This window comes from Vigna unguiculata, chromosome 10 (assembly GCF_037176805.1).
Source record: "Vigna unguiculata cultivar grain cowpea cultivar isolate G323 ecotype 2 chromosome 10, ASM3717680v1, whole genome shotgun sequence".
NCBI classification, from domain to species: Eukaryota; Viridiplantae; Streptophyta; class Magnoliopsida; order Fabales; family Fabaceae; genus Vigna; species Vigna unguiculata.
Window position 1 is genome coordinate 53,719,087 of NC_140801.1, and position 13,096 is coordinate 53,732,182.

Genomic DNA, 13,096 nt, shown 5'->3' on the forward strand with positions numbered 1-13,096 from the left:
AACATGTTATTGTTTGAAGTGCATTTGAAGTATGAGTTTCTAATTATAGTGAGAAAAATATTTTAAATGTAAGCAAACCGATTCAAACAAACTGAACATTTATGGATCTGATTCTTACACCTGCAGCTGATCTCTATCTCAATGATTATCTGTACTGCGCAGAAAAATTATTGGTTGTAGAATAAAATATGTTGTGTGCATGAATTAAATTTTGATATAGCAGTTGGCATCTGAGGCCAAGTTTGATTATAAATTTTACATCTCTACATAAACTCATATCATCACTCTTCACTTTGAATGCACACACATATGATGGAATCAAATTCAAAGAAGTGTAACAAGATCCGTGAAGTGGTTAGGCTTCAACAGATCCTCAGAAAGTGGAAGAAAGCTGCAACATCTTCTTCTGCTTCCAACACTGCAGACATTGTTCCAAAAGGCTTCCTCGCTGTCTGTGTAGGGAAAGAGCTCAAGAGATTCATCATTCCCACGCATTATCTCAGACACCAAGCTTTTGAGATTTTGCTCCAACAAGCCCAAGATGAATTTGGTTTCCAGCAAGAGGGTGTGCTCAAAATCCCATGTCATGTATCAGTTTTCCAGACAATACTCAAGTCCGTGGAGGACAACAACAATCCACACATAAGAGATTGACACCACTTCTGACTCAAAACCTTAAGACGATAGATTGATGGGTCTTCATTCTTACATATGCTCAATTTTCTCATTTTAACACAGTGTGTAAGATTTAGACTCACATTCAGATTTCCGATTTCCCACCGTTTTACTGATCAGATTGTGAAGTTACTCCCTCTCATCATCCTCAAACTTGTACATAGATATCAATTCTCCTTTTGTGATGATCAACACATGCATGCATTAGTTCTAGTTCATTATAAAGTAGTGCAAAGTGCTGCTTAGTTTTGATTAGATGCATGTGTTGGTTATATTTCCCTATTAACAATTTTCATAACATATACATTGATGTCTTCCTATTTGTTTCTTATGACATATGTACATGAATGTATGCAAAATTATAAAATGTGCAATAGATATTCTGTGATCTTGATTGCCATAGAGATAGGATTCCCAAATGAAAAGAGGTAGGATTGAAAACAAACATTAATTAGCCTTTGTGCCCCTCGTGCATGATCCAACACTTCCGCTGTCAACTTTAATTAATCCAACTTGCGTTACTCATCATGCATCACAATGAAAAAATTGAAGGGCATGCCGAAAATATTACATACGTATATAAAAGTATATACATGTATGTATACAATACTTCGTTGTTGTGGTTTGTTATAAGGAGTGTGCGAAGGAATGGATCAATGGCTACTTATGATTGGGATGTCGGAAAGTTTCTTAGGAGGAAGGAGGGCCCGTTTTCGGTGGGAACAGGAGGTCAAAATTTGCTCAAAATAGTCTTCGTCGCAGGGGATGTGAATGGCGCCGTGATGATCGCAGCCATATTCTTCGGCGACGGATTCCATCAAGGCGGTGAAGTCAGGCATGGCCAAGAACCGTACCGGAATGATGAAGCGTCGGAAGTCGGGGCCCACGTAGACGGCGATGAAGCCTTTGGGAACCTTGGCGTTCCTTGCGGCGGCGCCGTCGGAGGTCTCTCCGGAACCTAGCAATGGCTTCTTGGAATGATGCTGAATATGACAGCTTAAGGATCTGGAGAAGGATGATTTTTTGATATGGTTTGGGATTTTCTTAATGATTTTTGGGGCGCATATCGAAAAGCTTCTTGAGAGTTTCATTTCCAGTGCTCATTCAACCTCCTCCGGTCTCCTCTAGTGGTTGGGAGATTGAGGAATCGACCGGGGAGAAGAAGAGTTTCTTTTTGCTCAAGAAACTTTCCCTCCTTAACTGCTTCAAACTTAAAGCTTCAAATTAAGTAAATGGATGGAAGACAAGGCAGCTTCTGTTCACACCATGCATCTGTCTCCTTAATTTATTCCTAACTATGGTTTTATTTACTATTTCTAGAAATCACAAATTCATTATCCAATTTTTATTGTACAATAACGAAACCGCCAATTAACTAACGTGGGATCTAAAGTACGAGGAGACTTTTGTGTTTATTTGTAAATGATTTACCTTGGTGAAGAGGTTGTATGATTGTAAATTGTGAGATCATAATAAAGATATAATAGATTTTATTTATTTTTTATATAAATATAATGCATATCACTACACACACATTATAAAAATAAAATTACTTTTGTATCAATATTTAATTAGACTTTATGAAATTCATCATTTTCTTAATACTTCATTGAACTTAGTTTATCTAATATAAAACATTCAAATTGAAATAAAAACTAAAAGATCATGCACTTATTTTAATATCATGTAGGACATATATTGACATATATTTAGATACGTATTTACAATTTTCTAAATTCAAATTATGACATCTAAAAATAGATAAGTTTTGGTATATTTATTCGTATTGATATTAATATTTTAAATATTTTAAGTATATTCAATATTTTTTTATATTTAATATATTTAACGTTTAATACATATACAAATTTTGTTTTCACTCTAACTTTATTAGACATTTAGTATTTTAATACTTATCATTTAAAAATAACAAAATAACATAAAAATTATTTGAAGACATAAAAATCTATTTCTCGCAATTTTTATTACAAGTCATTCGTAAATTTGAATGCCACCGGAAGAAAACGCCCACAAGTTCCGTTAAAGCCTGATATTTTCTTTTGGAAAACTCACCTATGTATGGAAAAAGAACTCGAGAAAAGGAATGAGATAAGTGAATCTAGTTTGAAGTTTTAAAATGAGTTTACCCGATACTTTACATCATTAATGAGGCTGTGAAATAGTTTTAAAATCATTAGAGAATCCTATCCACCTCTAATTTGAATAACTTGTGAAAGACTTTTCAAACATTTTTAAGAGTTTTATTTAAATTCTCACTTTTAAAATATTTCTATTTTGTTCTCTTAAGTAATTGTTGCATTTAGAAGGCGCTGATACATGTATTACATTTTGAGTGGGTGGCTTTTGTTTCTAGTTTTTGTTGATTAAATTATGTTCTTGTTTTAGCATAGTTTCACTAATGAGTTTCAACACACTACAGATATCATTGAAAATTTTCCTTGTGATTCTGCAGTATATTTACATATTTCATCCTTTGCTTCATACTACCTTCATCATTAACGTCCATAAAATTTTTTATCTTGAATAACGGTCCACAAGTGCTTTGGCTTTTTCTGGTGCAAAGAACCTAGCCTGCACAAAAAAAGTTATAACAGTGTAGAAAAAGAAAATTTTAGTTTATATAATGTTATTTTTACATTTTATTCACCTACTCATTATGAAAGTTCAACTCAGAAACTTACTTGTATGAACATTCTCTCAGCATCACCAATATTTTTGTTTTCTTTTAGGATGATTCCCTGTAAAAAATTACAAGACATACTTTGGGTGAATAGCTCCTTCCAGTGCCCTTTGGACAAAAATAGCATAACTGATAGGAATATAATATCAAATAATCTTCTGGGTGAATAAAATGGCAGAGAAAGCGATTGATTTAAGATATCTAACACAAGTCATTTTTGAAAAGTTGAATATAGAATTGTATTAAGACATACTCAAAACAAATTAGAAGCATAAAAATATGGCCGTAATTCATAGCACAACTGACTATGAGAAATTAAGTTTGAGGGAGACAATGAAAAATGAACATTGCAGGCTATCATGGTTGATTCCTAAGAGAGCGTGGCTTATTCTTTACTAGTTACATCAAAGTTCTTTTCCTTTTCTTCAAAATTATCCTGTAAATTTAGTCTAGATAACACGGATATTCCAAAGATGTTTCCGTGTACGAATCATTTGCATATTTCAGTGTATTTTGCTTTCGAATTTAACTTATTGGCACTATTAGTGATATTTGTTTTCATGCAGACATGCAATAGAATTAATCCTTTTATCACATATTTCTATTCTAAATATGATTTGTACATAGGGTGAATTCTTATTGTCTCTATATAAAAATGTTTTAAACTATGTATTAAACCTAGTTGTGTATTCAGTCGAACTAAATAAATGTTTTTGAAATGTATTTCCACACTATTTTGGTGGAACTAGTATTTCTTACAACTCATGGTTTTGCCAAAATGGACTAATTGGGCAATACAGTTTTGAAAAAGGCTTTAGATACGATGTTAAATTCTAGGAAAGAGAGAAACAATGTGTATTTGAGACAACATAGGTGTTTTATTTATATTGAGGAAAAGAAATTAATACAATATTTGATATCTTTTAATAACAAAAATGTGATACACGAATAAATAAAAAAGTTTCTAATAAATTATACATACACATATATAATCTAGATATTCTTAATGATATAGAATCAACTCCTTATTTCAATATTTATTTGATTATATATAGGATCAGCTCCTTATTTTCTATAATTATAACACAACCTTGGATAAACCCAAATGGATAAAAATAAACTAAAGCGGAGTTCTGTAAATAACAAATTCTTCAACTATATAAATTTTCTGCAATGATTATTTTCTTTAATTAGATTTATAAAGAAAAAAAGCATTTAGTGATTAAATGAGAGAAAAATACAGACCTTAGCTAAGTATCCACGAAAATCATTAGGGTAAGTAGATATGAGTTGATCATAAACAGCTACAGCATCACTGACATGGCCCCAATCTGAGTAGGCTTTCCCTAGAAGTAATTCAACCTGAGAATTGTAGGAATATTAGAAAAAACATATGTATAAGGAAGAAACAAAAAGAAAATTGAAGTATGTGATATATACCAACTTTGAAATGAGTAGATAACTGAATATTATTCCCCGATTATTTAGCACAGGGATATGATGAAAATACAGCTGACTAATTAATTCTAACCCAGTAGTTGCAGGCAAAATAAAAATACCGACTCACCACCCTAAATAAGATAAATAAAGTAAATAAATAATTCTGAAATAAATCTGTACAGGAATGCAAATGAGGAAATAAAAATCTCATGCTAGGATTGTGAATTTACTTGGACAGGATCCAGCTTCTGTGAGTCTGATGGGTTGCTATTAGAATTTTTGCTCAAGTTTTCGGAACTCAAATCCTTACGATAAGTCAAAAGTAATTGAACAGCCTGTTGAAGAAAGAATGGAAAAATAGAATGTTAATTCAAAATGCACAGTACCACTGAGAGTCCAAAAGAAAAACCCCATATTTCTGTACAATATATTGTCTGGTTTTGCTGGGAAATCAAAGGAAGAGAATACACGATAATATAACACTACCTTTAACCAGAACCTTAAAAGTAGGTTCTTCTTCTTATATATTACTCAGCTTATCTATTTATTTATAACGTGGGAGTCCAACTTATACTTGAACTCCAATAGGTTTAAGGAATTACTTTTTGTTTCCATTTTATGTTTTATTTTTCCAAAGGTATGTACAGAAAATGGAAAATCAATATTCATGTACAAATCTTTAAAGAGAAGAAACAAAATGAAATAGGGGTGTGAAAAAATGGACTCTGTAAATTTTTTAGTGAATTATAATGAGTTAAAAATAAACCATTAATCCATTTATGACCCCTTAAACAAGCATCGAGAAAATTAATTCCATCCATGACTCCCATAAAAAAACATGCTCAACCAGCGAACTTTAGACTACTTAACCCAACGGATGAAAAAATATATTGGATGACTCATAATCAAACCAATAAAAAGTGGTGATTCAATCCATTAATATTTACTTTTATAATTGGATGGATTGATCGGATTCTATATGGATAGATAGGATGATTAGTGGACAAATGGATTAAATTGTCTGGTCAAAATGAAAAAGGGTAGAAATTTTTGTGATTATTATGGAATACAAAAATGAAAAAATGTGGGTTTTCACTGCTTGAGTGCACAAATCTTTGAAGAGAAGAAACAAAATGAAAATAAAGTGACTTAGTTATCCTCTTTGGACAGAGTAACGATCCTGAACATCATCACAAAAAGGTGTACTTGATTTTACTTTTAGAAAGACGAGTGGAAATTAAGCATCATCAAGCAAAATAATAGGAATTACTTCGTGCATCAAATATATCCTGAAAATCCTTTATCATGATGACAAACCTCCTCTGGCTTTTTGGCAGCAAGTAATGAATTGGTAAGGCCACGGAGAACTTCAAGTTGGATATCTTTGGACACCTGTCAGAGATCAACCAGATTTTATGGATAATGCTTGATGGAATTACTAAGCTTGCTACATTTGATCAATTAGAATTTGTAGATATAGCCACCTCTTCACTAGATTTCAGATTCTAGTTAAGAGGGTTTGGATGCATACTAACAGGTGGACGCAACAGATATATTGCTTTCATTAAAAACTTCAGCATAAAAAACTTCAGCACATACTATGAGAAGTAAAGTGCAAAAAATATTTTACAAGAGCAGAAAATATAATTTATCCCAGGTCCTAAAACAATCATCAAATTCCTGATGGTTTTATGACATTACTCCAAGAAAAAGGTTGAAAATACTGACCTTTGCTGAACTTTTATATGCAACAACACTCCCTTCATAATCTTTGAGTCCGTACTTAACTTCTCCAAGCAAACGAAAAACATCAGGATCATTTGGTTTTACCTTGGAATAACACCAAAAAAATTTCTCAACACTAATCTAAGGTCAATTAGCAAGACTTTCACAACATATTTTTGAAAGAGAAATTTTTTGTCTAATAAATATATAGCTATAATTCCCTACGTAGAGGATACTTTCCAACACATGTAACTGGAAAATTCCAGGGGATATCCATGCTCAAAACAATACCTTCGTCAAATCATCAAGTAGAGAAGCAGCTTTTGCATATTCCCCTAGTTCAGCCAAAGTTACTGCAGCTCCCTGAAAGTCATTTAAAATGTATCTAAAAAGACAGAAATCAGAAGAACAGAACTAGTATCCAAAACTTACTTCAAGAGCAGTTGGATCTCTCGGGGAAATACTTAATGTTGCTTCAAATTCCTTGAGCCTACTCTGCCATATATCACAAAGTATACCATAAATGATTCTGTGGTTTTGTCAGAATGTATAGAGATGATATTTGAAGGATTAAGGGTAAACGTGGTAACTTTGTTTATACATAATAAATGTCGATACTCCCTAATGGAAAGAGTATAATACTCCTGTGTGACTGAAAATTTATCTCAGAATCAGATGGAACCAGACCAAACTAAGCTAATTAATGACATGCCCAGATGATAGGTGTCAGAAATAATAGAATATGTACACTGTATTAATGCAAACCCCACAGCCATATCAAGGTGCTAACATAACAGGTTCTGGACGTTAAACAAAATGAAAGAACAAAGAGGTCTAGCCAATTCAAGAGCGTGAATCTCCCAGAAGCCCCAACTGATTTCCGCCTACTTCCTAACCCTTCTTGCCATCTCAGCAGTTAGTTACATAGGAATTTATATGACATTCTTTCTCAATAACTATGATTTCTTTCGTATGTCATTCTCCTTTTTATCCTTCCATAGACACACCTTAGTTACTCCAATGGTAGTACCGGTATCTAAGGGAAAATTAGGATCCTGAAAAAATTATCTGATGAGATAATTCTTAAACAGAACTAATCATATTAAGTACTATTAACTTGATTACATGAGCAGAACTGCTCAAAATCTTTAAAAATAGATTATAAAGTTTCTTTGCTGTGTGTGTGCACTTGTATTTACACCATAAGTTGTTCAACAGTTACAACTTGCAAGTCCCAAAACGAAAATCAACTAGCCTTTCGGTAGAATCTCTATCCATAATTACTAAGAGAATTAAGCATATTTAAATTCCTGTTGGATCATTATCACAAAATCTCCTTATCTACACATTACTTCTTTACAGTTGGTAAGTGTGCATGGAAAGCTTTACATCTGATAGAAAAATACTGCTATGTCATATCAAAGCTAACTATATTTATTTTTATCTTGCCTAATGTTAGTCCACTACAGATAAATAATGTTGAAAACAAAACACAACCAACAATACCAAACTCTTAAGCACCAAATCTCCACTTTTCCATCAGTCCGTGAAAAGAAACAATCTTAATTCAGTGAACTTTTGCTTCATAAGGAAAGGAAATAAGAGTATAAGACAAAAAATAATTAGGAAGGACATCAGTGCCTGACTAGTTACCAGAAGATAACAATAATTGGATGGAAATCATACCTGGAGAGTAGCTTTCTCCTCCTCGGACAACTTACTACTGACCACAGCACTGTCATCAGCAGGACTAACACTGCAAGATATCCCATTTTTTAGGGTACATAATGATATCCCAATTTAAACTGTAACCAAAACTACATGACAAATAATGAACATGATGAGGAAATGTATGAATAGCATCCATAATTACAAGCAGCACAGAGCATGGCATGGTTTATAATTCAAGATGATGAATATCTTAAACTATATATGTTTGATGGAGGATTTGATGGAAGTTGATAAGTCGGCCTAGTAACATTTTTCCCTAGTTTATTTGTAACAGCAAGCCTATTAAGCTTATGAATGATTTAGATGTTAGCCCTAAGGTATCATCCTTTTCATAAAACAATAGGTTGAGTATAAAATTCATTCAATCCCAATCAAAAAAGAAAACCTAATTAGCTTGCTTTTCAAACAACGCTTTGAAGTTAACAACGTTAAAAAAAATCCACCCCAATTTAGAGATTATTTACCAGTATTATTTTTGTAACAAGCTTGAGAAGTTAAGTTAACTGGTAACATAACAACCTATATATTTTTTTCAGATAAAATACGAGTAATTGTGCAGCAAAAGACCGAGATGCAAAAATAGGCTGTTCCAATAACTAATTATCTGGTTTAAGAGCATGCATACCTTCCCGATGGAAGAAAATCTCCAAAAGCAAAAACCAGACCGAAGAGTACAACAGCTACCCCCACTCCAATCTGTATCATGACAGTTACATACATGTACATAATTTTGATATCTAAGAGAAAACAGGGTTTTATGTGGTAAGAAGCAACAATGGTACCTTAGTGGGAAGGCCAATTGTCTTTTCGTCCGAAGAAACTGGTGCATCATAGTCAATTGCTCCAAATTCCTTTTGCTCCTCTGTCTTCTTCTGCTCAAGTGCTGACCTGCGCAGTGTGGAGAAAGAGTAACTGAGCAATGGTGGTCATAATTAGAAAGAGAGAAATAGGTGCGAGTGTAAGGTGCACCTTCTAACTGTTTTTAGGCGTTCCTCAAAGTCAACATCCAAAAAATCGTTCCTAGATTTGCCGTCAAGTTGTGAACTTAAACGGGGTGCCTCTGCACATGCCATATCATCATATGAAATAAAGTGAGAGGCAAAAAAGTAGCAGAAGATAAGAGATGCAATTGAATTGCACTTACGAGAAGACAGAGAGCGAGACTGTTTAGGTGCTGGTCCCTTGACACTGCAACAATAGACAGACACACATGACATAGTTTGTGAATTGTAAATATGTATATACACATGAAATGATGCATAATCATCGTACCTTTGCTGCGACACGAAACCTATGTCAGATTTGTTGGTCTGAGATAGAAATAAAAGAACAATCAATCGAAATGGGAGCTTAAAAGAAATGGAAATGGAGAAGAAAAAGAAGACGCAGCCTAACCTTAATCCTGTTAGAGTTTTCTCCAAAACCACGACCACCTTGCTTGGAATCGGAGCACTTTATTTGAAACCAAAACAAACCGCTGCTTCTGAGAGACATCGCATAGAGCTTTTGTCTTCACATACTTGCACCACACCACAGTTGTGATAAGGTTCGGAGAGCCTCTCCACTATATGCAACATATGCAACTGTCAGGTATATATATCAAAGGATTCTATTATTTATTTTAATTTTTTATTAACAAAAGATTCAATTTAATCTCTTCATTTTTAAAATCAGTCAAACTTCCTCACTTTCTTTCAAATATTATTATTATTATTATTATTAAGATAACATATTCGTGGTAGTGTCCACATGATGTGGAAAACAAGTTCATGAAAAATTTCACAATAGACATGCCCAAAGTTGTGACGGGAACCATGAAAATTAAAAGACATGTTCGCATGAAAGTTGTTCTTTCAATTAATAAAAATTGAAGCTTGCCTCAAAAAATTTAGAAGAGAGTAAGGGTATTTTTATTCGTGTGGTCAAAAATATTTTACCGAGATCTCTCACAATAGAATGTTCTTACTAAAACACGCATGTTTTTAGACAAGTTGCTGAAAGGGTGAGACCCTTCTGTCGAGCTATATGGACTTCTAAGGAGTTAACTTTAATATAACATATTCAAGTACTGAACGAAGGTTTATTTGTAAATTTATTTAGATATTGTTAGTAAGATTATTTTTCTAAAAATAGGTTCAAGTTTATTTTTATGTGTGCGTGCATGATTAGTTGACCATTTATTATTTCCTTAAATGACAAGTAACTAACAAAAAGATTAACATATTTCCTAATATATCATCTTCGTCACATAAGTGGAAACTCATAGAAACATTGACATGTCAGTATTACTGAGATGCTCCTGAGTGAATAGCTACATACGATGTTCATTTTTTCAACCTCTGTGAGACAATTAATGTATAATAATGTTAATCACTTATTAGATAAAGTTAATTACTGTTACACATGCTTAATAATCTTTTCAACATCTCCCTATCTTGAATGTTTTTAATTTGGTTTTAAATAAGTCAACATAATATATTTTGTCAAGTTGATAATGACAATGCTACCACAACAACACGTATTATTTGGTTCAACATTATTTTTTAAAGACTTAAATACCTTTTTGGTCTCATCTTCGTAGTGTTTGTTGCGGATGATCCTCATTTTGACAGAATGTTTAAAATGGTCATCATTTTGATCAAATATTTAAAATGGTCCTTATTTTCGCAATTTATGTTTTATTTGGTCCTTTCTGTAACGCCGTTTAAATCATTAACGGAGCATTGTACATGTGGGCACGATTTGTATTAATTGTATTACGTGTACTGTACAGATGTGGTGGTAATTAGATATTTGGGATAAATAAGTGAGCTAAGGTTTTGGTAAGGAATGTTTGGGCAGTTGGTGAGTTTTGACAATCTTGTTCTTCCATTCCCAATTGGTGTTGCTGCAATCTTCTTCTTCCTGCAATCCCATTACATAGGTATGTTACCGTCCCAATCTTCTTCCTTTACCTATGGTTGTAATCGTTGGAAGCAACCGTGTTGTATCACTTCGTGCATTGTTGGTGGTTCAACGAGAAATGAATTAACCCCGATTTGTAGCTGCAGAGAGATGACAACTTTGAGGATGGCAAGAACTCCAAAGAATATTGGTAGAAAATTTTGGGTATAATCTGTTTTTATTTTTGTGTTAATAATAATTTGGTTTTAATTTTTGGTTTATTGATTTACAGAGCGATGGTTCCAATAATGTGGGCTGTAACTTTTTCAAATGATGGTGTTGATGAAAAGGATGTCATCATCATGACACAAATGAGACGATTAATGATTTGGAGAAGTCATTAAAGGTTGCTGAGAAGAGGCTACAATTAGTAATTAGTAATAAGGTTCACTTGAATTGTTATTGTATTATTCGTACTGTTATTGTGTGTAATCTTTTAAAGTCCAATCTGTTTTGTACTTGAAGAAATGAATTAGTTTGATCCCAACATGTTCAAAATGACACCCTAATTTGAGCATTGAAGTAAGTGATATTGATCTAAGCTTGGGAAAAATTAAATTGATCTAAGTCCTGAAGAAGTTAATTTCATAACATTAATTCATCCTCATCAAAATGCACTACATCAATGTTTGACAAAAGTGAAATTGAACGAAGTTTAAGGAAAGTCGAAATGCAGTACATCAATAATGAATTATACATCAGAAATTCCAAAAAATAACTAAGACGTTTGTAGCTGCTATCATGGTATCCTCCTAATCTGTAATTTCATTCTAAACTGCAATGTTGAGCATCCACATTCATTGTCATCCTCAAAGCTGTCATCTCTCTACAACTACAAATCGGAATTAATTCATTTCTTGTTGAACCATCATCAGTGCATGAAGTGATACAACACGGTTGCCTCCAACAATTACAACCAGAGGTAAAGAAAGAAGATTGAGACTGTATAACATACCTATATAATGGGATTGCAGGAAGAAGAAGATTGTAACAACACCAATTGGGGAATGGAGGAACAAGATTGCAAAAACTCACCAACTGCCCAAACATTCCTTACCAAAACCCTAGCTCACTTATTTATCCCTAAATATCTAATTACCACACCTGTACAGTACACATAACACACCCTAATACAAACTGTGCCACATGTACAATGCTCCGTTAATGATTTAAACGACGTTACAGAAAAGGACCAAATAAAACACGAATTGCGAAAATGATGACCATTTTAAACATTCGGTAAAAATGAGGATCATTTTAAACATATGTCAAAATGAGGATCATCCGCAACAAACACTACGAAAATGAGGACCAAAAGGGCATTTAAGCCTTTTTTAAATGAGTCAACATAATATATTTTGTCAAATTAATAATGACAATTTACCATAATAGCACGTTTGTTGTCTGTTACATATTATTGTGATAATTTTGTTACTACTAATTTCAAGAAAAAAAATATATATTAACTCAAACTTTTAGAAAATCAGACCAAATTAATAATGTTACAGCATAATGAAATAAAAAAAACGATTAAAATAACTATTAAGTCTTAAATATATGAATAACCTTATTAAACTTTGAACCATGTCTCCATAATTATATACTGTTGTATTAATTTGTTTTGTCACCTAAAGAAAGAATTAACCATATTATATATAAAAATAAAATGAGGTATGACGGTAAAAATTGTCAATGGTACAATTATACCTACTCGATTAAAAAACATGGAAATGAGAGAAAAATAACTTAAATGGGAAAATTCGGTGAAAAAAAAGAAAAAACAAATAGTAAAGAAAGTATGTATAACAAAAGAATATCAAAGAGAATAATCTATACATATGATAGAGATGATATTGGTATTCCATTTTCATAACTTTAATC

At 32.7% G+C, this 13,096-nt stretch overlaps 1 protein-coding gene and 1 pseudogene across 1 annotated transcript; one reads left to right on the forward strand and one right to left on the reverse strand.

Moving 5' to 3' along the window:
- The first annotated feature begins 269 nt into the window (after window positions 1-269).
- On the forward strand, window positions 270-973 carry LOC146883428 (auxin-induced protein 15A-like; annotated as a pseudogene).
- A 2,122-nt stretch (window positions 974-3,095) lies between these two features.
- Window positions 3,096-9,850, reverse strand: LOC114165854 (Tetratricopeptide repeat (TPR)-like superfamily protein). Its single transcript, XM_028050466.2, has 15 exons — window positions 9,668-9,850; window positions 9,545-9,582; window positions 9,417-9,460; window positions 9,242-9,332; window positions 9,055-9,160; window positions 8,898-8,968; window positions 8,228-8,297; window positions 6,974-7,036; window positions 6,833-6,904; window positions 6,545-6,646; window positions 6,134-6,208; window positions 5,047-5,151; window positions 4,622-4,738; window positions 3,378-3,434; window positions 3,096-3,267 (listed from the first exon to the last, which is right to left on the reverse strand). The coding sequence occupies exons 1-15, from the start codon at window positions 9,764-9,766 to the stop codon at window positions 3,211-3,213; spliced, it is 1,167 nt and encodes a 388-aa protein (XP_027906267.1). The 5' UTR covers window positions 9,767-9,850; the 3' UTR covers window positions 3,096-3,210.
- Window positions 9,851-13,096: the final 3,246 nt, after the last annotated feature.